General features: G+C 35.3%; 1 protein-coding gene across 1 annotated transcript; it reads right to left on the bottom strand.

Annotated features, from left to right (window-relative positions):
* Window positions 1-1,914: 1,914 nt before the first annotated feature.
* Window positions 1,915-25,955, bottom strand: ARL5B (ADP ribosylation factor like GTPase 5B). The gene is made up of 6 exons (XM_043883802.1): window positions 25,618-25,955; window positions 14,271-14,331; window positions 12,231-12,378; window positions 9,782-9,865; window positions 8,266-8,417; window positions 1,915-7,534 (listed from the first exon to the last, which is right to left on the bottom strand). The coding sequence occupies exons 1-6, from the start codon at window positions 25,664-25,666 to the stop codon at window positions 7,486-7,488; spliced, it is 543 nt and encodes a 180-aa protein (XP_043739737.1). The 5' UTR covers window positions 25,667-25,955; the 3' UTR covers window positions 1,915-7,485.

Genomic DNA, 25,955 nt, shown 5'->3' with positions numbered 1-25,955 from the left:
CCATGAAATTAAAAGACGTTTGCTCCTTGGAAGAAAAGCTGTGACAAACCTAGTTGTTGTTCACTCAGTCATGTCCGGCTCTTTGAGACCCCATAGACCACAGCACGCATACTAAAAAGCGGAGACATCACTTTGCCAACAAAGGTCTGTCTAGTCAAAGCTATGGTTTTTCCAGCAGTTGTGTATGGATGTAAGCGCTGGACCATAAAGAAGGCTGAGCGCCAGAGAATTGTTTTCAAACTGTGGTACTGGAGAAGACCCTTGAGAGTCTCTTGGACAGCAAGGAGATCAAACCAGTCAATTTTAAAGGAAATCAACCCTGAATATTCATTGGAAGGACTCATGCTGAACTGCAATACTTTGGCCACCTGATGCAAAGAGCTAACTCATTGGAAAAAACCCTGATACTGGGAAAAACTGAGGGCAAGAGAAGGGGGTGACAGAGGATGAGATGGTTGAATGGCACTATCGACTCAATGGACATGAGTTTGGGCAAACTCCGGGATATAGTCAAGGACAGGGAAACCTAGTATACTGCAGTCCATAGAGTCACAAAGAGTTGGACATGACCTAGTAACTGAACAACAATGATAATCTGATGTCTCCGTTTCTTAAAGATAAAACTTTGGGAGCTATTATAAACTTGGACATTATATGGCTTGGGACTAGGAAACAGAAAAATCCAGTCTAGAAGTGGATTTGAGAAAGAAAAGTAAGAGAAAGGCAAGCTCTTGGTTTCTCCTCAGTGTTTCTCGGTCTCCAGTCCCAGGCTGTTCCAGAAGTCCAAGTGTATTGCTGACCTTGGGTTCCTTGAGAGCCTACCACCTCATTGTTTTGGTTTTTTTTTTTTTTTCTTTTTTTGGTTATGCTGGGTCTTTGTTGCTGTATGCAGGCTTTCTCTAGTTGCAGCGCATGGGCTTCTCATTATGGTGGCTTCTCAGCTGTGGAGCATGAGCTGTAGGTGCCCGGGGTTCAGTAGCTGTGGCATGTGGGCTCAGCAGTTGCACCAGCACCTCATTTTGAATTATAAAAATTCCTCTACGTTTGCTTAGGTGAGTTTCTATCACCTGCAGCAAGACTATTAAATTTTATCTTAAAAACAACAACAAAAACACTGGGTTCATGTCATATTGGAAAAGTAATTATTTATTATGACAAAAATAAAACTGTTGACTGAAAACAATGTTACACTGTATTGCACCATGATTGCAAATGAGCCAAAACCTGTCTAAAAGATGAACATTCCAGAGCAAACAGCATCCTTTCACTTGGATAAGTAGGCATGCAAGCAATGTATTACAGCATAATTGCAGAAATAAAGTCATGAGTACCAGTAACCTAACCTTAACATATAGAAGCATTTTATGACAGTAATAAAACTATTAAAAATTTAAAATGTCTTTAAAACCCCACCATTAAAAGAACATGTTCTGAACCACTTTCAAGAAGTGATGACGTGAGTGCATTAAATAATTTGTTTGCTCTTTTAATTTTATGAATGCTTATATACTGAACCAATAGCACACATCTCAGTTGTTTGGTTGGGATTAAGAAGCAAGTTTGTGGCATGAAAGACATTTTTTTCCTCTGTACAATACCAGTGGACCCCCAGAGAGATCCAAGTCATAATTTTGGCCTTATTAACACCATCTTCATTTTACCAAGCTGATTAGCTAAGATATTGTTACAATGTTTGCAGAAAGCCTGAAGCTTCATGGATAACAATTTGTATAAATCTTAAGAAATGAACATAAACATACAGACACTTTAATGTAGTTTTACATTCTGAGGCAAGAAGTATATTATATAGGGCCTGCTGTTTCCTCTTTCATGCTCTAAAGCACCAAATATGTTAAGATGGCAATGTGCAATTATAATCATTATATTCTCATCAGAACTAACACAAAGCAAGGCTGAATGATTATTAGCTTTATTTTTTTTTAACCATCCTCTGTACAGTGATCAATAAGGTAAAATTTATAATAATTACATAATGGAAAAAAATCATAACCATCATTTTATTTCACACTTTTAATGAAATAGCAGCTCAACTTTTAAGAAAAATCAAAATGAAAAGTTTTCCTAACTACACTGAATAGTTTACTCCAAGAGAACAAAATAGGGGCTGCAGAGTCCCTGAATTTCCTGAAGGAAAATGTAAGAAGATTAAAATGATTATAGTCTTTTATGAATATGGCCAAAAGATGAACCAATAAATGATATATAACCAACATCAACTGATAGTCACTTGATATCTTACCAACACTGATGCAAATATATTCACAGTATAATAAAAATCAATTAAATTTTAAAGTTTTTCCTTTCCCTTACTTGGTTTTAATTAAACTGATTAAATATTGACTAAGCACTTGGCCATGTGCTTTAATGAACAGTATGTGGATCTGCTCCACGTTAGTCTGCTGGTGGTAAACTAGACTAAAAGAAAACAGTCTTTGAGGAATGTTATCCCTTAGCTGTGAAATCTGTCTATTTCAATCCAGTCTGGGGGAGGGGGATTTAATGGGATGGTGCCACACCACATAAACTGGAGGACGACACCATATGGACTGAAAAATGAGATAATTTTTAAATTAAAATTTTACAAGTTTGTGCAAGAGAACATTTTTATTCTTCTAGAATTTTGTTTTCTATTCCAGAAGACATGTACAGCACATTATTTCTCCATTTCTAGGGGGAAAAAAGGCAGATTACTGGTTTATAAAAATGCAAAAGGGGCTTTTTGTGACTATACTCTCAAATTCTAGAAACCCGATCAGTCTCCAATCCTTTGGTCACATTAACAGGAATATAGGCCATCTGGTTCTACAGTAAGACTGAATTTTCTAGTAGTTTTAAGTGCCTTGAATGGGGGCAGTTCACTGTTTCCATTCAAATTTTCTACTGAAGATTTTAACCTCACATTATATCAAGTTTTCTGACTTTTGTTTCTACACATGCTTCTAAACCTCTAAATTAACATTTCTCAAATATCTCACAAGACTTTATATATTTAAAGCTGATTTTAGGTCTGTGAAACACATTATTTTTTCTAGCTTGAATTTAAAACAAAGCAGCTAAAAAAATTTTTTTTTTTAAATTGGCCTTCTTCTGTATAACTCTGGTTACCTGAAACTCTTAAAATATACTTTTTGGGGACCTGGCTTTTAGATGCCAGTCTTCACAGTAATGCTAAATGAATAAGGATGAGACATTACTGAAAAAACTGACTTTGAATATAAACTACTTACAGATTTATAAAGACATTTGTAAAATATTGACATCCTGGCTGCACTATCCTTTCAATACTGGAAAATCAACACAGAACTGGAGTTTGGGGTAATCCTCTAAAGCCAATAAGCTCTGAACAAACTAACCACTTCCATCCAATTAGTAAAAGCCAGGAAAATAAGCAAGATATTTTCCAGAAGAGAGCACTTCCCAGTATACACTGGTGTTTTGTAAATAGCTTAAATATCTTAGCAATATGTGGCTCATTTTCTGTTTTGCATTTTCATTAACTATTAGCTCAGTTTAAGCGGAGTAGCAGTTACTAGTTAATTCTTTGCTTTCTTATTTGATTGTATCGATATACTAAATGAAATAATAATGAGGTGGGAATCAAATAATAGATTAAAATAAATGCAATTTCATATTACATGTCCTTCCTCTGTCTGGTTTGTTTCTTTTTTGTTCTTGTGTTTTGGGTGTTTTTTTCCTCCTTCAGTTTTTAATAGTAGTATATAAACTTTCAGAATTTTAAAACCAAAAGTTGCACTGCTGCTCTAGTTTTCTTCAGTATGGGAAAAATAGTAAGAAGGCCACAAACAATAGTAATTGTCCAAGGTCAAACAGGTCACGGCCAAATTGAGATTCAAATCTACTGCTTTAGATAGCTAGCCCTACATTCTACTGGCTACAAGCCATCACGCTGCATCATGAAGTGACTATACCCTGACAAGATAAAAAAGATCCTTTAGAACTGAACTAAGTATGAAATATGTTTTCGATCCAAAGCCAGTTAGGCTCAGAAAGTTGGTCTTCAAAGATAAATATCAAGGGAATTAATCTATTCTAGGAATAATACCAGTACATTTTTTCAACTGGTATTCTTTTACATAGTTAAGAATTCAATGAGCTCTAGGCAGAGACAAATCCATTTATAATTCATCCTAAGATACTACATCAAAAATACTTTTTTAAAAATAAAGCTTTCATTGTTTTAAAATTTTCTTTGCTTTGTGGCTCCCCATAACTCTTCAGAGAATAATGCTTACAGCACTGCCCATATCACTCATGGTTTCCATAGGAAAATAATTGTTTTCTCCTTAGGTTAAAGATAATGAAAGTTAATTTATGCTTAATCAAAATGACTATGGTTACAAGAGTAGCATCCGTTTAAAAAATAATTTTTAACAATGAAATTTCAATTTATCATCATTCCTCTAGTGAAGCTAGAATAAAATTATACCTTTAAGCATACTAACAAAGAACCTAAAAGCAAAAATGTGTACTTAATCACGTTATTCAATAGATTATAGATATATTATTTCAAATTTTAAGGAATTAAATTACATTAACAAAATACGCAGCTATGTTCCCATATAAAAAGGCTTATTAATTCTAAAAGTTCTCAAATGGGATTTGATAAGAAAGATCGGTTTAAACAGGAAGAATGCAACATGTTCAGTATTAAGAATAATGCCTTGAACTTACAAGGGTAACAGTTACATTTTAGCTATAACCAAAGATTTGTTTAAATTTAGTTTCTTTATCTCAAATTAAAAACAATAGGTAGAACAATCTCCCAGAAGTAACATGGGTTACTTCTACCCCCTGCCTTCTACCACTTATTAGAAATTTTTCTAAGCAACTAAGGGATTGACAGGGAGGGTGAAACCTGAACTATTGTTAAATTAATGAGCTGCAAGTATGACTTCTAAAGAACAGGTATAATACAAAATTGAGAACTTATCTCAAAATACAGATAAAGGCACTAATCACAATTTACATTTTTTCATCAGACAGTATCTTATAGTTGACTGATTTTCAATAAATGTCAGAATCAATGCTTCAATGTTAAATACGTGCTTGGGTCAAAACATTCTCTTGGAGTAAAGGATAATCAGTTTTCATATTACTACAAGAGGAACTATCTAATGTGAACCCATAAAAAAACTTAAAAAGTCTTACATGAATTTTCTAATTGAACTTTTCCCAATCGTTGGCACAAAACTTAGCTGGACATCTATTTCATCTTCAACACACAGCTGACATAAATCATTTATAATCCAGAACCAACAAATATTTTTTAAAAAGCATTTAGAAAATAAAACAAATTGTATTTTAAAGATCAAATAGAAAACTTGAGTCTACACTAGTAGTCTGACAAAATACAATCGACTATTAACACTTTCAGTATAATGCTGATGTGGTAATATAAAAAAATAACCATATAATTTGATAGAAGAAAATGGAGCCAGCCAATCTTATTAGATACAAGAAGAAAGATATCACAATAAGAACAAATACAGGAGTATTAAATATGATTTTTCTCAGGAAAGAATTCAGAGAATTATCCCCAGTATTCATGGCTAAACTATACAACCCAAGATAGAAATTCTGGCAAAGTGTGCTTTAGGTAAATGGGATTTTCATAATTTCTCCTGCCCCTACTCTACCCCACATACACACCATGCTGATTCTTGTCTATTTTTCTCTCCTGTTCCTGATTACACATTATATTAAAACCAAAATTTACCCTCTACCTGGTACAATATCACTTAAGAAAAAGCTTGAAAACAAGTCCCAACTAGGTCCCAAAGCCCAGAGAGTTTTCCTCTGGTGATTTCCAGTTCCAGGGAGTACTACTACTAAACAGGAGTCAGAAAAATGTCACCACATTCAACTAAATTAATTAGACTATAACAAATCCAGTAAACCTGAAAACAGCAAAATTTAAACAACCTACAGTAAAAATATTAAAATATCGCTTCTGAATAGGTATTGATATTTTTATGAACACTGAATCCTATTTTTGACCCAAATGAAAGAATACTGCAAAAATAAAGTATTATTCTCTATGTGTGTGTTTTATCCCTTTCATCATAGCAAAAGCACACATTTGAAATAAAGAGGATCAAAACTACAATACTTTTCCCCATTCTCTTAAGGTATGCACTATGTAGATTACTGTTCATATTAGACCACTGCCTTAAAAATGTTTTAATGCTATCCAATAAAATAAAGTTTTGCTAGATTATGAGTTTTTAACTAGCAAAAAAATCTTTTAAGTTGTTAGTGTATTAAACTTGAGTTTCATAGTAATATTCTAACAGCCACGATTAAGTTCAGCGGTTTCCTATAATCCAGTAAAAGATTTTAGAACACAAGGCATAATTACACAAACGGCAATTGTTTCAAGCCTATTACACTACAACAGATTTAAGGAAAGTCATACGGATTTTTTAAGTAATATACTGCTGGTGGTAGAGACACTATCATACAATTTCAAATTCTAAGAAATAAAATGAACTGTTTATTCTTCTGCTTTTTAACTATTGCCCAAAGCAGATGTGGTACCCTTGCAAATGAAACAGTTGAACTTTCTGCTGATAATAAAGTTGTTTGTAATTGATAGTAAAAATATATTTCAAGTGCCTTGTTATATTTTCAGTGCTGGTATACTTTAGTAATTTCTGATAGTTATACATGCATTGAATAATGTGACATTCTTAAAAATATCATATTTAATCAAAGTATTTACTATTGAAGTTGGGCTTTGAAATAAATATTTTACTATTATTAATTTTTAACCAAAACCAATCCTGTGTTGTAGGCTGAAAACTGAAGTTAATTCTTCTAAGATAAACAGCCTTCTTAATTGAGATGCTAATAGAAACTTAAAATTATTCCATGACTTGCAATAATGTGGGCTAAAGCAACTCATTTAAAAGGCAGGTCTCATGATGTTTCATCCACTCCTTAAATATATTTCTTTTAGGCATACTTCTTTCTCTATAATAAAGTTCTGTCCAAAAGTAAGTGGTTTACAGAGGGAGCAAATATTTAGTGCTGGGTAAGTTTGCAAACAGTACCTGACAATTTCCACAACTGGTAATTATCTGATGGGGGAGGGAGCAGTCAAGAAATGAAAAGAAAACTGGTCATTAAAGTTATTACAATACTTCAGAAAACATTAAACATATGACAAATATTTCTTAAAAGGCAGTCGTTGAATAATTAGAATAAGAAGTCTGAAGAATTCTGTTGCTGAAAACAGTTATACATTATGTTTATCCAACTGAAGATTAGTGCATTAAAAAAAAGTTAAAAAATCTTTTATGTTCCAGTTCAGCTGCACTTGATTCAAGTGTTGCTCACAGAGGTTTGTGTTGTTATAAATTAATTAAACATGCTGCTGCTTTAGCAGCCAAATGTACTAGGTTCATGTCACAGAATAAATAGAGTCTCTTTCGAGCAAAAAAGTTATCTCACACCAATCCGGGAGGTCATCCACTCTAGACCTTGGCATAACCTGAAACAGAAAGCAAAAGTCATTTCAAAATAAAGAAACTGTGTATTAAAAACTGAAAGCATCCTTTAAGTCTACTCTAAGTATATTTTTACAAGTATAGGTCCAAACATCAACATATAGCTACTATATTACAAGTTATTTCTAGTATGAGAAATAATGAGAAGGTCAGTTTGATTTGAGGATAAATAAGTTCCTAGAAATAAACCAGGCAGTCCATATGTAATACAATGGGTTCTCCTCAGCCTACTATGCCCAAATGGAAGTTCTTTGAAAAGGAAGAATACATTAGAATGGCATTTTTCTTAATTGTTCATTGTTTAGAAGTGTGCCTTCCAAAATGACTCCTGATAAGAAAGAGACGCACTCTTGTGGAAAGCTGGGAGTTTAGACTTAATTTCTTTGACATCTCCTCTTTTATTCAGGTTACATTAGTTTTCTCCCAGTTAATGAATGACACAAGCAAGAAATGAACAACTGAAAATCTAGATTGTAAAAACTTTCTTCAAAAGTTTGTTCTTACCCTTTTTTGGTGAAACATTCCATTTATAGTAACAGTTACAAAAAAAAAAAAAATTGTTGGTAACTTAGTTAAACTGTAATTTAACAGTAGCATTTGAGTAAAATTATTTCAACCTGAGACACCATAAGAACAAAAATGGAACAGGATTCAAAGAAGCAAGCAAGCTGGTGGAACACACTTGGGAGAAATGTGAAGGAAGCCACACACTCACCCTTCCCCTGTTAAAGCGCAGCAGGACTGGATGTGCCACGGATGGTCCTTAATTGAGCTGAGGGTGAGGTATTTAGAGATTTCAGCTGCAGTCATACACCCTTTCATATCCTGTTTGTTGGCAAAGATAAGGACTGCGGCCTTCCGTAAATCCTGCAATCAACATGAAATCTTCTATTAACTTTTAAATTTTATATTGGCGTATAGGCAATTAATAATGCTGTGAGAGTTTCAGGTGGACAGCAAAGGGACTAAGCCATATATATACATGTATCTATTCTCCCCCAATTAAATATTTATGTCAAATATCACAATTCAAAATAAAACTAATGAAGCAGGAGAGTAGAATAGGCCCTATGGAACAATTATAATGAAATCTCTGTACTTTAAAATAATCAGGCACTAATAATTTAAAATTTTTGTTGAAATAAAAAATGACTTCAAAGAACCATGATTTAATGATTCACTCTAACAAAGACATTAAACTAATATAAGCTAGATATTAAAAGTTATTTTTCTGTTGTTGGGCCACATGGGTCAAGCTAAAAGTAAAATAAACCTGAGTCTGAAATAATGACTTAAAATTATCTGAGCAATATTCTAACAGGTCAATATAGTATACTATAGAATCTCTCCAGAATTTAAAGGAGAGTACTGAAGGTGAGGGTTGGACAATAATACTAATTAGTCTGTTCAACTGAAGCTCACTGATTAACATTCACTGCAGAACTGGAAACACTGGAAGTAACTTTAATGTTCATTAACAGAAGAACAGATCAACTGTGGTAGATACACTAAGAGTAAAATACTATATAGTTGTTGATGGGTACACAAAATTGTAGTAATAATGTGCACAGTGACAATATGCATAATATTCATCACTTTTAGGATGGTGTAATCTTTCAGGGTCCTCTCAGAGAGAAGAGAAGAAAATCAGATTGGAGAGATCTCACAAGGTATTTAACATCTTATATTGAGTGGCAGTGACATAAATGTTTTACTAAGTCTTTTGTATATATGAACTATTTAGAATTAAGCAACCCCATGGATTGTAGCCTTCCAGGTTCCTTTGTCCATGGGATTTTCCAGGCAAGAATATTGGATTGGGCTGCCATTTCCTCTGCCAGGGGATCTTCCTGACCCAGAGATTAACCTTCACCTCCTGCATTGGCAGGAGGGTTCTTTACCACTGAGCCACCAGGGTAGCCCATTATAAACTGTAGGGATGAAAAGATCTTAAATTTTCCATTCTCTTGCCACAATTTATCAGACTTACAAGTAGTTTTAACTGTGAAAACTATTTTCAATTAACAGCATCAGTCTCCAGATTAATGTGTTGGGTTTTCTTAAGTTTGATAAAAGTATTAAAATTTTCTGACTTCATGACTTTCATCAGTTTGATATATAAAACTTTGTTAATGAAGAAATAACCAACAGCAGAGCACATTAATCTTTGTGAAAACACAAAACCAGTAAAGAGATACCTTACTCCATTTATGTTTGTTTTCAAAATTTACCTCGTGAGCCAACATTCTGTATAATTCTTCTTTCGTAATAGCTAGTCGTTCCCGGTCAATGCTATCAACCACAAGAATGATGAACTAGAAGACAAGTAAAAAGAAAGAAAATTGAATGGGATGTTCATGTTTTCTGCAAAACTACTCTATTGCTAGAAGTACTTTCTACTATGAACATCATCACTATAAAACTGGTCTTTTTCATCATAAAGAATTTGTATTATACTGAATTACATCAAGCAGTAAAATCCAAATGTTAATGAGAAACATAACACAACTTCAACAAATAAAAACCATGCTGGAGTTTATTTTTTTAAAGTGATATTTGAATATATAATATGCCCTTAATATATATACTAAGATTTATTTTAAAATGCAGGTAGTAAAAGGTATTTTTAAAAAAGAAAGCCACAGTCTTAAAAAAGTCACAGTAATTTAAATAACTCACTAAAACTTAAAAGAAAAATTTTTTACATAAAGTATCAACAATAGAAGGGCAAGAAAAATGTGTTAAATGGAAATATATATACACACTTGGATGTTACTAATAGTCTAAGAGAACAGGAAAAAGCTATTGATAACAGTGTAAATAAAGAAAGGTGTGTTACATATTCAAAATAAAGCATCTTTGATAAGAAAAATAAGATACAATGAGAAATCATTCCTAACCTGAACATCTTATACAGAAGAAAAAGAAATGAGACTAAACACTTTGAGGGTTATAGAAGAGGAGTCAAATACACAGGTGGGGTAGAGTCATATTGTCCAAATGACTTTACAATTAGGGAAAAGAAACACCTAGAGCAACCCGAGCACAAACTAGCAAGAGCTTATAGAGAGATAAAAGGAATCTAAGAACAGGGGACAAATGTAAGAAATACAATCAGAATAGACAGAATATGGGAAGTAACTCTGTGAAGTTAAAGAAGGAAGGTGTCAGAAATTAGTCAATGACTGTGTAACTTGCTGTACTGAAATGGAGACATTTCAGCTTTTAAATGATGTAAAGAATTTAAGAAGCAAGATAAGAAGGGTGAACAAAGTGAACAAAAATCACTATGCAGATAAAATCTCTACCTAAGAACCTAAAACTGCAAATGCTATGTGCTATGCTACTGTGCTACATTACATGGAAGGTCAAAAAAGTTCTCTGTGGTAATTTTGATATTCTTGTAGAAATAGTTTCTAAGGACAATTCATGTAAGTGGAGTCACTAATAATGGATGTCTTTCTGGACCAATGTGAAGTCTTTTTGTGTCAACAAATTGAAAAACTACCATTTAGGAATGTTATCAATACATATGAATCAGCTGGAACCAACTCTGATCTATTCACCAAATGTAACTGCTCCCTTCAGACTTGGAGTTAACGGTAAGCTTTGACGAAATTACAGCTATGTTAAAATGTTGTTCTTCCCTTATTCTAACACATTTTATTTTCAGAATGTTATTTTACTATGTTATATAGAAATATATACTAATCTAACCTATAACCGTAAATATTAGCCTATCAACCTATCCTCCCCTTGCAAATAAAAATAATTAAGCACTACTACAACTGCTAAATATCTATGATACGCCATTATGGTTTGACCAGTCACACACTGCACTAGAATATATACACACATACACATAGGCTATTATATTATAAATCTAGAGGAATATTATTTTTTTTTTATTTTAAAAGACAAGTTATTCACCAAAAATTCCTTGCATCAATACTCCCACCTCCTCTGCAACTCCTTCTCAAAAAAAAAAAAAAAAAAAAACTCAATTTTTAAGAGGTTTCATTACAGAAAGAGTAACTGGTTTGGTGTACCTCTTTGTAAATAAAAACTATAGATGCAATTGTGCATTAGTATTCCTGAAGATAAACCTCTCTCAATAGCACTGCACTTTAAAAAAAAAAAAAATTTGCCTCTAAAAAGATTAAATAAACACAAATATAAAAGATACTCCAGATTTGCTTCCTGGGTTGACTCAAATAATGAAATAAGTGAAAGCAAATGCTGGGAGGATGGCTTGCAAATCATTTGCTTTTTATTTAAAATATAATCTCATCAAAAATGTGAATGCTCAATTTATGTGATTTAAAAATACTATATTAAATTATGCTTAAAATACTGTATTTCCCCCTAACCACAGCCTCTTTTAAGGTTGGGAAAGGTAATATAGCTCATCCTAGTGTCCACTTTCTCCAGCAATGGAGATATTACAGTATCAGCCTAAGGATGAATTGAGAGAGCCGGACAACAGTAAGCACTCCACTATAATAGCTCCCATTATTCTCCCAACTTGCCTTTCCTCTTTAATTTGAAAACCTCAAATTCCTTACAGAGAAAGAATCTTATTAAAAGGGAACTGTCACTATGCCTTCTGTACAGCCTATCTGTTTTCTGGGTTTACTCTTTGGTTCTTCTCATTCAAATTCAGAAGTAACCTCAGTATACCTCTGTATTTGAGTAATACGTATTCCAGGATGATCGAAGTGACTCTTGACCACCAATATCCCACATAAGAAAATGAGTGTTCTTCACAACTATTTCTTCAACATTGCTTCCTATGGTTGGAGATGTATGAACCACTTCATTCATTAAGCTGTTAAAAGACAGATACCATAAAAACTCTTGTAAATCTTGAGAACCCAAAGCAACTGTTATTTCTGTATTTTCATATAAATCAACCTTTTTTACTTGCACCAATGACGGTAATCACTAGCGACAAAAATAGAACCTTGCAGAACATTTGTAAAAACAAATACCTAGACAAACAACAACTGAAGGAATGCTCTTTGGTTCTTTTAATAGAAGAAACTACAGGCTTGATCTGGACAGAACTGTGTGGTGTGAGAGTGCATTTTTGTGGCCAGAATTCCAATAGTTCCATGTCTTCTTATCAGTTAGAGGAGAACCAATCCTCTACGCTGAAAGAGCAAATTTCTAGGTGACTGTGTCATCTATACTTGTAAAGTAGTAACCAATGAATAGTAAATAGGCTATCATTTTTTAAAGACTGTCTACATGAGAAAACTGACACTTGGTTCAGCCATAAGATTACTGGATGTCTATTAACTAAAACTACAGTCGATGTGCCATCCTGTTCTGGGCTTGAGTACGGTGGTTGTTTAGTCACTAAGTCATGTCCGACTGTTGCGACCCCACAGACTGTAGTCTGGCAGCCTCCTCTGTCCATGGGATTCTCCAGGCAAGAATACTGGAGTGGGTTGCCATTTCCTTCTCCAGGGGCTCTTTCCCACCCAGGGATCGAACCCGGGTCTCCTGCATTGTGGACAGATTCTTTACCAACTGAGCTACAAGGGCTTGAGATCATTTTAAAGACTGTCTATGCCAAGAAAGCTAAAACTTGGCTCAGCCATAAAGATTACTACATGTCTATTAACTAAAACTATAGTCGATGGGCAAATGAAAATACACTGATGCTCATATCACGTGTATTATCATAATCATCAGTTAAGCTAAATTAATCAATTAATTCAACAAAATTTATCTGCCTATGTCAGTACTGTATTGGAAGAAGCCTGTAATTCTCCCCTTGGGTTTAATGTACGTATTTTTGAAGCTATATGCAAAATTACTTCAACAATGACGACAGGTTTCTGAAATGTTTATTTCTAATGGCCAAAGGCTAAGGCATACTAAATTACATAACGACCAATGGATGAATGTTTCAAAGAAAAACAAGTAGTTATTCAACTCTGAAACAACAAGCCGTAAGTTGGTAGCTTTTCAGAAAAGCAGCCGAAAAAAAAAAAAAAACATTAAGCATTGCTTAAGTGAAGTATTTCTGGAGAGCTGTCAGCTGATGTACTTAAGATGAGGTGGGAAGAGACAAGAAGCACACAATGGAGCACTGTATTTTATAATTATGTGTTAAAATGCCTGGGACACAGATCCATTTCCACTGTTTAACCAGGATCACTGCATTGGCACTGAGAGGATAATGGGAGGCAGTCTGACAAGTGGATTGATGGGCTGTTAAAATATCCTGAAAGTAGTAATGTATCTTTCTGGAAGTCTCACGCCTCTTGTTGCAAGCTGCTAAAGCAGTATTTTCAGGTGCGATCTTCATTTCTTTTGATTTGACAAGTCTGGGTATGTTAAACAATTCCTGAGCTATTAGTCAGGAGAGCAGTAATAGCTTCAAGATATCACTCTGTTCACACGGACTCAGAGGAATGACCTCAGCAAAATGCACTTTAACCCATCCTTCCCTCACAGGAATGTGTGCTTACATTATTTTTAGTTTAATATTAATTCTTTCTTTCAAGGCTGGAAAAAAATGAGTGTTTTTGAAGGTTGTAGCAAACATACAGCAAATTTACCTTAAAAACTGCTTAATTTTGTGTTTGGCTAAATACAAAACCATATGTTTAAGTTTTCCCCTTATAATGGCATCTCATTCTTATTAATTATACAAAATTAGCTCCAATATTGAAAATAAAAACTGCTTAATCAAACACCCATACTTACAATTGATAAAGAATGGTGGTTTTCCCTGCGTTATCCAGTCCCACTATAATTACTTTGTGTTCTACAAAAAGAAAGCAAACCAGAAACATTTAACACTGCTGCACACTTCAATTACACGCTTTCAACAATGATTATTACTTAGCTCTCTAATGAGAATCATTCACTGGATATTTATTCCTGGATTAAGAAACAGACAGAAAGAAAGCTTTACAATATCAAGGCTACTTGCATTAAGTGAGGCAATCTGTTATGCCGTTCTCTCTCTCTTATAAAACAATCTGGGCGATGGGTAAGATGCAGGCACAAGAGAACTTTGTCACTTATACTGAGTTTGGGGAAAAAACCCAAATAGTAATCTTGACGAGACAGTATGACTTAGAATGTAAGTTTAAAAAAAAGCGTTGTACACACCTGCTTGCCCTCTCTACCAATCAAATTAGTTTTTTATCAAGTTGTTTTTACAGTTGGATGTTTTCCCATCTACACATACCAAGATTTTTTTTCCTTTCCACTTAAAAAATCAAAAAAACTGAAAAGTATTCCCTGTCAATAACAAGATGTACAGTTTCTTTAAGACACATAATTTCAACCAGACTTTTTTCCTCACGTTAATTTACAGACAAATAAGCAATTACTGAGTTTTTCATGCTTTTTCAACTGTTTCCACTCTTCATACAAGAAAACTCTTCAGTTCCCCTCTTCTGGTGCCATGCATTAGAAGTGTCATTTCTTTCATAACACATTTTTAAGGCCCAGCTAATTATTCTGTTAAGTAGTAGATATTTGGGAACTGCCTTAGAATTCAAAAAATACTTTACATATCATCTTTGCTAGACTTTTAACCTATACAGAATGTATGATTCCTCTTTCCCAGGGCAGAACGTTTAAAAAGTTACCAGCGAACTCAACAGGGTATTTAAGGAACTTGCCCTAAGAACAGCCACATAATCAACTGATTTGTAGTAAATCTGCTACACTTCATATCAGATCCCTGATGCTCTTGGTAACCTCTGATGAATGTCAAAATTCTGATTATACATCTAATCAAACAGTATCAATACTGCACCCGTCAAAAAGAGGAGCCATAATTCACATACGAGTTCTCATGTGACAAAACATGTCTATCTCCTCATGACCCGCACGCTACACAGGCACTGTCTATGGTACTGCAAGACAAACGACATGGTCCTCTGGAAAGCCTATTTTCTCTATGGCAGGAGTTACTTTTTAAAAAAAAAAATACAACTTCTTTCCTTATCTTAACTCACTATCATTCTTTTTCTTTTTTTGACTTTTGATTTGTGTCCCGTAATTTCTGATGGACTCAATCTTCAAGTGTTGCCCTGCTTCTGTCCCTGAGAACAGTACAAGAATGACAGCACTCTTTTTAGTGAAGGAACAGAGATCCTAAATTTTGGCGACAGCTGGAAACTCCACCTGCCCCGGATCTGGAGACCACGTGGCCCTAGCGGACATGAGAAGAAGCCTCTAATATAAAGGTGCACTCAACCTGAACTGGAGAAGGGTATGCAAAGACAATACCATCATTACTGAGCAATTCAAGTGAACACACAGGGCCATTTACAAACAGGCCTGCTCTCGGCTTTACAGTTGTATTATAATCACTGTTATGGTACTGAAGACTTGTAATGGTAAACTCATAAATAACCCATCATTTTGAAAAGACTGGCCCCGAGTTTAAACTGTTAGGAAAGAAAACACTGAAGGTAGATGGAGTATGAACTTCATTAAAGTTTCAAATGCTTAATTAACTTAAGGTTAATCAAGATTAACCTTTTCAGACTCCTTTCTCCCTCAATGATATGGAATTCTAGCAATTAAGACAAAACATAAAATTTCAACTCTGTCTTATGATGAAGGGACGTGTATCTATCCTTCAGGTAAACTGAGACTATCTTCTGAGGTTAAAATTGAGCCTCTATAATAAAGCACCATTAGGAAAAGAACAGCGAGGTGCTTTTTAAAAGCATGAAATCACCAAAAGTTTATCTGAAATCTTTTCTTTGAAAAATCTCTATAGCATTATCTATAAAATAAGAATAAAATCAAGTTCAAAGAGCATTTAGTAAAAAGTATAAAATAAAAGCTGTTTGTATTCTATGCACACCTGTAATTCTTCCTCCTTCTTTCAAATGCCTCTGCTGTGTCTAGCTGCTACTTGAGTATGTCAATGACCAAAGATTGAATTCAGTTTTCAAAGGAATACTGAGAAAAATATGCAAAGTGACACATATTCTCCTTATCATAGCAGAAAAATTTAACACACTGCTTTAAATGTCCAGCAGTGGGTGTCTAGATTAATCAAGTATAAAGTTTCTTGAAACTACTGAATCACAGTGCTCTATCAAATTTTCAAATCAATACATATCAAAAGCCTAACTACCATCATAACTACCATAGTGTATGGTATGACCTGATGTTAAAAGGGGGCCATCACGCTTGCAAAATATGACACAGGGAGTTTGTTCTATACTGCTGTCTTTTTGGTTAGGCATAATCAACAAGCCATATACAGTTCTTCTTTTATGTGCTGAAACCCAAAAGATCAGCTAAGAGACTAAGCTATGTAACTGTCAGTGATTTCCTGTAGAGTAGCTTCGATTAAAAACAATTTCCTTTGCCTTTCATTTGATGTGCTTTTATTATTTATTTACCTAGTAGGCTGAAAAAATAAATTTCAAAATATATCAGTTATGGTTCCAGCGAGTCTCAACTTAAGGTGAGAAAGGATTTATGCCAAAGGTTGAACTGCAAACTGCTGCCTCTGAGATGAACTTGAAATATTTTAATGTCATTTTTATCTACAGAGCAGGGAGTAGAGATTTCCATTTCACTAAAATTGCTATTTCTCAAGTTATGAGGAGAAAATTATACAATTGTATATTTTTATAACTGCAACTTCTCCTCAACATGTATATGTAAGCCATATATTCTTATCTTCCAGCTCTTCAAACTACTCTCCATGAATGCAAAAGTTAATTTTCAGTTAAGCTTAAAGAGGACAAACCGTAAGATGTATGACACTAAATTCTTTATTTCAAATGGACTTTACAAATGTAATTAAATTAAGATTTACTGTCTTTTCCCCAATGTTTCCGGATAGCATTATTTATTTAAAAAAACATGTTGTCATAGAGTAATAGGCTGCCCATGCTTAGGGAAAGGAATGTGTGTTTTGAGCATGGTTATGTGTGGAAAACCAAGTAATTCTGGGGTTAAGCCATAACAATCAGAATGATAAGGAATCCAAATGTTTTAGAACTGTGTCACACCCCATGAGATGGTCTCTGTGGGCATCTTACTTCACTAGGAATCTCTCCCAAGTGACCAAGCTGCACCTCTACCCTCAACAAAGGTCTGCGAATAATTGTTTCCAATGCTACTAGCTGATGAATCTCCAGAGCCCAGCACAAAGCAGGTTTATCTATATTAAATGAAGGAAAATGCTCAATCATAGAACTTTTGTTTAATTTTGACCAAGTGTTTGCACAGAAGTTTTTCGACAGGCTTGGCTTTGGTGTTTATTCTCTTGGATTTCCTTAAAAGCTGGCTCCCCCCAACCCCCCCACTCCCCAGTAAGGAAGACAAAAAGACTATACAGGATGAGGCTTCAAAGAAAATTAGTACGCACACTGGCTTGTAGACAAATACAGGTAAAATGGCTAACAGGAAAAATATGATGAAAAAGGAACTTCAAAAAAATAAGTAGGAAAAAGAAAACAAAAAAGTTTCTTCCAACTAAAAAAATTTTTATATACTCAATTTGTAGTTTTAGTAAGGATAACAAATAGAATTTGTAGTTTTAGCATAGACTATTAAACAATGAAAATGGACTAACACAACAAAAAGTATTGGAGAGGCAGTAAATATTGACAGTTAATAAACAGTGAAATAATGTTAATATTTTATCATGCTAAAATTGGATATTATTAAAATATAACTGATAAAATGACCAACTTTTAATCTTAAGACAAAAGATAGCCACCTAAATATCATGAAATAGGGATTGCTATCTTCTAGATACATAACATCTGCGCTAAAATTGTCATATAACCAGAACAAGCCCTCTAGGAACACAGAGAATGTGAACAACTATGTAACTAAACAAATAAAGATGCACTATGCCAAAATTCAGTGACTTGGACATTTAAAATACTGCATGTATAGAAAATAAGTTTCCATTATTGAAATAGGTAGGGAATAAAATGTCAGAGGACACGATGTCACAACCTGAGACCTGAAGGCCTGGACAGCAATGAGGCACAGTCTGCCTCTTGGAGAGGGCAAAAGAGAGAGCCTAAAAAACCCTGTCCTATATTATACTATTATAGAATCATAAAATATCATAGCTTTATCCACTCCTTCTCTCCCACCTCTTCATTAATGAATGTGTTACCTCTACGGCAAATCTGAGGAACCCAGGTCTCCAAAAATGCACAAAAATACTGACCTGGGCCACCTTGCATACTTTATAGATTAAGAAATTACAGGCCTATGAAGTTAAAAAAAACTCAAGATTCTATTTTCTGCAAAAATACACTTTAGGAATGAAGGCAAAACAGACATCTTCAGATGAAAGAAAACTAAGAGAACTGATTTACCAGCAAAACCACACTACAAAAATGGTAGTGTAGTTCCTTTAGCCTGAAAGGAAATTATACAAGATGGAAATTCAAAACATGAAAAACAGGAATGTGGGTAAATATAAGAGAACATTTTACCCTCTCTTAAAACTGAATGCAATACAATATATTAAAATCTGTGAAATAAAGCCAAGGCAGTACATAAGAGGAACATTTACAGCTTTAAGATGTTTATATATGAAAGGAAAAAGATAAAAACAATGACACCCTGCTGCTGCTGCTAACTCACTTCAGTCGTGTCCGACTCTGTGCAACCCCATAGACGGCAGCCCACCAGGCTCCTCCGTCCCTGGGATTCTCCAGGCAAGAATGCTGGAGTGAGTTGCCATTTCCTTCTCCAATGCATGCATGCATGCTAAGCAGCTTCAGAATACTGGAGTAGCACCCAACCAACCCTTAAGAAGGTGGGGATAGGGGAGGAAAGGAAACTCAAAAGTAGATAGGAGGACATGAAAAACAAGAATTAGTGAAACAGAAACAAAGAAACAAAAGAGAAAATTTAAACCTTTTCTTTGAAAAGGCCTAACAAACCAAAGGGACTAATACCAGCTTTAAAATTTTTCATGAAGTCACTGCAAGAGAAGAAAAGAAAGTCTAGAGGTAAGAGATGGCTCAGAGGGTAAAGAATCTGCCCACAATGCAGGATTCCTGGCTCACGAAGAGTCAGGACACTGAGTGACTAACAAATGAGAAACATTTGTGTTTCAATAAAGACTCCACAGTAATCAACTGGGGGAAAAAAGTCTTCAGTAAATTCTACTGGGGCGAATATCCACATTAATAAAATAATAATAATGAATCCCAACCCCTACTCACATCATAACCCCAAAACAATCTGAGATGGCTCACAGACCAAAGCATCAAATCTAAAGCTTCTAGATGAAAGGAGCAGGATACAGAAAGTAACAATCACTTAAATAATAATATATAGAGAAATGAGACTTCACCAAAACCAAAACTTCCACTCAGAAAAATCTCCATTAAAAAATGAATAGAGAAGTCATAGGCTGGGGGGTTAGGGTGGGGGGGGTGGATATATTCACAAAACACAGCTGACAGAAGACTTAATTCCAGGATTCATGCTAAGTCGCTTCTGTTGTGTCCACCTGTAGCCCACCAGGCTCTGTCCATGAGATTCTCCAGGTAAGAATACTAGAGTGGGTCGCCATGCCCTCCTCCAGGGAATCTTCCCGACCCAGGGATAGAACCCATGTTTCTTACCTCTCCTGCACTGGCAGGAGGGTTCTTTATCACAACGCCACCTGGGAAGAACAATTCCAGGATAAATAAAAAGTTTTTTGACCCTCAAAAAAGGGGCGGGGCAAAGGATTTAAACATTTTGCAAAGAAAGATACACAAACGGCCAGTTAGCACATGAACAAGTGTTAATACCCAAAAGTCATCAGAGAAATGCAAATTAAAACTAAAATGAGACACCATTACACACCCAACAAAATAGCTAAAATTAAAATACTGGCAACACCAAACGTTGGTAAAGATATGGAACAAGTAGAAGCCTCAAATGTTGCTGGTAAAAGTAAAGAAAAAAAGTAAAACCACTTTAGAACAATCTAACAACCCATCATGATACAAATGAATAAACAGACTGTGGTATATTCATGCAATTGAATTAGTTATAACAGATCTATAGGGAAAGCTTCCACACAGAAACAGAAAATAAATAGAAACAGAAACAAACCTAAGACACTTAGAAGACATAGCATTGTGAAGCAATGACATAAGAACAACAACAAAATAACATTTAGCAAATAGTAAGTTTTTATAAATTAGAAATATAACAGCTAAAAATAGTCAATAGGATTAGAAGACAAAGAAACACCCCAGAACTCTCTCACACACACACACACACACACACACACGCGCGCGCGCACGCACACACACACACTCTCTCAAAAGAAAGAAAAATAGAAAGAACATTTAGTACCATATGACCAATAAGATTTACAGATTAGTAGAGGAAGAAATCCTAAATTTAAGTAGAAAGAAAACAGATTTCCTAGAATGAAAAATACTGGGAGCTGGAAGACAGTAATACCTTCAAAATTCTGAAAGAAATGCTTTCCAACTTGGAATTCTATATCCAGCCCAAGTATAAATCAAAAATGAGGACAGGCCAAGGTGTTTTCAGGTATCTGGAATCACACACACAAAATTATCACTTTGGACACCTTTGCAGGAAATTTCTGAAGGATGTACTTCATCAAGGAGTACGGCCAGGAAATAAGAAAAAAAAGAAATTTCTAATAAAATGGAAAAGCAAAGGAAATTCCTAGAATGGTAGCAAAGACAAGTCCAGAATAGCAGGATAGCAGTCAAAGATGAGAAACAGGTCCAACTAAGAGCAGGATGGAATACTGACGGGGCAAGTAGGAAGGTTAGATCATGACAGGTGTGATGTAGAAACTCTTCTGTTCTTGCCTGGAAAATTTCATGGACCAAGGAGCCTGGGGGGCTACAGTGCATGGGGTCACAAAGAGTTAGACACTACTGAAGCGACTTAGCACACAGCATGCACAAAGAAAACTAACGCAATGGATGTGATTATTCAAGGGGGGAGAAAGCTGCAGAAAAAAGGGAAACATAACTATAGCATATTGCAGCTCAGCAGTAACAAACCTTTACAGTCACAAAAATGAAAAGACAGGGTGTGGATTAACCCAAAATACTATCCTGGGATAATGAGGGAAAAGGGTACAAAAATACTAATTTCTCTTCTACCACAATAAGACAAATAATTAGAATAGCTGTAACAAATATAACATTATGTGTTGATTATACCTCAATTCTTTTAAAAACCCCAATTATGATGAAAATTTCCATATTATCTAGAATATGCATATTATCCAGAAACGTGTGATTTGACTAATACACATCATTTACAAACTTTAGAACTATATAACTTTTTAAAAAGTGTGTTACTTTGATATAAAATTTTTGTTTGAAAAACAAAACAAAAAAAATTGAACAAAGTTTTTTTAATATTGGGGATACAATTACAAATTAGACAAAGTTTATGCCTTGAGGAATTCATTTCTACTGAAACAAACAGACAAGTACTGTAAACAACTAAACTTATATTATTACAAGGAGTGATAAGCGTTACTCAGAAAAACAAGGGGGGTAAAGACTGAATGTTGGGGTAAAAGTGGTCAGGGAAGGGAAGGGCTCTCTGAGGAATGACATTTGATCAGAAATCTGAACCATTTGAAGGTATGGATAAAGCAGGTTTTAGAAAACGGGGCAGACAGTGATAAATTTAAGTCTGGTGTGTTTGAAACTAGCAAAAAATCCAGAATTAAGAGCAAAATACTAACAGGAGACATCAGATGTAAGCCATCAGAAGTGAAGAACAGTAACAATGCTATACAAATTGGCTATCATTGCTCAAAATGATAGCATGAAATTAACCAATGAGAAGGAAATGATGAGTTAATGAAATTAAAATGTCATTGTTCTTTGATTCTGAAAATGAACTACAATTAACATCATATTCCACTCATTCCTAAGAGAGTTGGGAAGTTTTAAAAAAAGAAGAGTGCTCAATTTCTGAGGTGACTCTAAAGACAGATATCTACATATGCATTTTACACAGGCATAACCTCATTTTATTGCACTTCACAGGTATTTCATTTTTTACAAATTGAAGGTTTGTGGCAATCCTGCATTATCAGATGATGGCTAACAATTTTCAGCAATAATTAAATTAGGATATGTACATTGTTTTTTAGACATAATGCTATTGCACATTTAATAGACTACAGTATGGCCTAAACATAACTTTTATGTGCATTGGTAAAGCAAAAAAAAAAACTGTGTAACTGGCTTTTTTGCAATATTCGCCTTATTCTGGTAGTCTGGAACCGAACTCAGACTACCTCTGACATATGCTTGTACAAAACACATAAACAACCACAAAGATATACACAATAGTTTGCAAAGATAATCAGATTTAAAATTACTTCCTTCGTTGATAAGTGCATTGAAGTAATTAGTCTCCTCGCTTAAAATAAGGGAACACAAAAATCACAGAGATTAAGCATGCACTTTGTCATAGCTTTATTTAGCCAACACATGCTGTTATTTTACTTATTCCCAGAAAGATATTACATTTATGAGAAGATGCTTGGAAACAAACGTTGGAAGAAAGATAAGGGAAAGAACTATTAAAGGCAAGATAAACAGTCAAGTCCATCTTTATATTCCAGTCATCTTGGCACTGACACCCAGAGCCACTCCTTCCCCTTCTGATTCAACTGGTCTGAGGTGGAGCCTTGGGCATATCATTCTAATATGCAACCAAGACTGAGTGATTTGAGTATCACTGGATGTGTCATAGCGGTGAAAATGGAAAATGCTGAGATTGTCAGATGATACAAATAGAAAGCAAAAATACAGAACTAAAGTATCAATCTGATCATATTATTCCCCTGCTCTAAAAATAACATACAAGGACCAAACTCTTGAAGGGCTCTATGGCTAGCTGGTCTACACACAAGGCCTTCTGTGATCTGGTTCTCCCCATTACCTCTCCAACTTCATCCAGGCAAACTAGGATACAGCCAAACAAAATTATGTACCCAACTATTTCATTCCTCTCCTATTTGCATATCAGTACTTCTACTCAGACTGCTTAGCATGCCTGGTAAACACCTATTTATCACTAAAGTCCAAGTATATCTTTTCCTGTAATGTATTCTAGGAACGACCTGAGAAAAAATTTATTGCCTCCTTCTCGGTGACCATCACCACGCTTTTATTACATTATCTGTGAAATAATTTACCATGCTGCATCTTTTTTGGGTACTTTGAGAGCAAGTAACTACGTTAACTTCAACTTTTCTGTTTATTTTTAACCTTTGCCTCTCCTATGCCTAAATCTCATGTCTGGCTTTATGGCCTATGACTAAATGTTAGTCGTATGAATGAATACAATGACAGAATAACCATTACGTAGTTCTAAATTTTCTAAACAAGGAAGTTAAAGGAAAAGAAAAATTCCTAAATAGTAATGGGAATTTAAAAGGATGAAACAAGTATATGATTTATAGAAGTAGCCCATTGAATGTCTTTCATCATCTGAATTTTCCCTCTTCATCCTTCATTCCCTTCTAGTCTGATTAAGAAGCCTCAAAAAAAAAAGATAAACAGGGTCTTCCGTGGCGGTTCAGTAGTTAAGACTTCATCTTCCAATGCAGAGGCTGTGGGTTTAAGCCCTGGTCAGGGAGCGACGGTCCCACATGCCCCAGGACCAAACATAAAATGGAAGCAATACTGTAAAAACTTCAATCAAGACTTTAAAAATAGTCTACATCCAAAAAAAAAAACCTGTAAAAAATGATAAACACAGTAATAAAACAGAAAGGAGAGAAAAGGGGATGGGACAAATTACAGAGAACTCAAACTATGAGAAAAGATAAGCAGGTAATTATTAATCTCTATACTTTGAAACATGTCTTAAAATGTTGCTTTACATGGTAAATTCATGTAATGAGGATTAGAAAACATACACTGCTGAAAAAATACTGTATTAAAGTTACGGATAATATCCATATGGAATTAAAACTCTGGCCACTTTGAAACCTGCAGTAATTTCGTTTATACACATACGCATATGTGTATGGATATATCCATCTTTATTAACTTGTAACCTTGAAAAAGACTATTTTAGTTTTCTTATCGATCTACAGAACAAGTGACTAAAGTCATTTCATTCTTCTAACTTCTTAAATCCAGAAAAAATAAATCACATTAGCAATAACTGATTGCTACTATCATAAAACACTGGCTTTTATTATGCCCGGATGGTAAAAGCAAAATAAAACTATTTGTTTTAGAACTGGTTTTAATTACTGAGATAACAGTTAAAAGAATGCCTAAAACTTTACCTATAGCCGGCCCTTTTGTCTGGGTATATTCTCTTCAGAAGCCATCACGTCTTATTTACTCTGACTGAGAACAGGTTTTACAACTTCTTGGCCGTTTGGACTTGCAACTTTTAGACATCTCAGAACCAGTTTCTAAACGAATCACCGACACGCAATATCCTCCACAGAACCAAAAGCATTGAGCCTTTCAATATCGAAGAAAGGAATAAAGGGTTTAGGACGAAGATTTCCAGAAACCCGTGTGTCTCAATTCATTCCCAAGTCCGGGAAAGCAGGCGAAATCAGAACGTGACGGCGAAATGGATAAAACAGCAAGGCGGAAAACAAAGCAGCACTAGTAACGTTGTTTGTTTGTTTGTTTTTAAGTTGATAGGTTTCTGGGCGAACACATCCTGGGGAAAAACTTAGGATACTTAATTAGAAAAGGAAAAGGCCCTCCAAATGCCTCCGGGTATCATTAGGTTGCTTTCCGCTTTCCTTTGGCAACATTTCCAAATTCTTGGTTTGGATCCCAGGAGACCAAATGCCCCCTCTTCTGACTTTCCATTTCTCGCAACTATCATTCCGTTTCTCGCAACCATCACTTGCACCTTCTTCCAACCTAAAACAGTGAGTTTCTACCCACCCCCTTGACTAAGTCACTTCTCTGCGTCTCAGAACGTTTGTGTCCACCGAGGGCCCTGCCTTACCTTCCCCTAACCCCCACACAGCTGTCCCCTCCAGCGGTTAGACCCTCTGTCTCGGATTCGAGCCGTTGCGCAGCTCCATCCTTCTCACCTTGGTTACAGAAGAGGCTCCATAGTTTCGCGAAGATCAGCCCCATCATGAGCACCTGGGCGGGCCGCGGGGTCCCTCAGCAGCAGGTGCCGCTGCGCCGGGCCCCCCACCGCGGGACTGGCCGTGGGGCACCGAGGTAAAGCCGACTGGGACCGCGCGGCGAGGGCACTGGTTGGCGGAGAAGCCGCGATCTGCCGCTCAGCTACCGTCAGAAGGCACTGCGCCGAGTCCCTGGCCGAGAGTCCTTTGTTCGAGCCCACTGAGCCCAACGCCGACCCGTAGTCCCCTCGGTCTGAACCCACCTACCCACCAGAGCTTCAACCAGCCCCAAGCCCCGC

The sequence above is a fragment of the Cervus elaphus genome, chromosome 23 (genome assembly GCF_910594005.1).
Source record: "Cervus elaphus chromosome 23, mCerEla1.1, whole genome shotgun sequence".
Classification (NCBI taxonomy): domain Eukaryota; kingdom Metazoa; phylum Chordata; class Mammalia; order Artiodactyla; family Cervidae; genus Cervus; species Cervus elaphus.
The sequence above is the reverse complement of the archived record's forward strand: the minus strand, read 5'-3'. Positions and strand labels throughout refer to the sequence as shown.

Excerpts from the sequence above, each read along its gene's own strand:
- ARL5B (XM_043883802.1), bottom strand. The coding sequence starts at position 25,666 with ATGATGGGGCTGATCTTCGCGAAACTATGGAGCCTCTTCTGTAACCAA. Across the intron at positions 12,379-14,270 it reads ACCACCATTCTTTATCAATT|CTTAATGAATGAAGTGGTTC; the intron begins GTAAGTATGGGT and ends GTCTTTTAACAG. Across the intron at positions 8,418-9,781 it reads ACAGAATGTTGGCTCACGAG|GATTTACGGAAGGCCGCAGT; the intron begins GTAAATTTTGAA and ends TGTTGATTGCAG.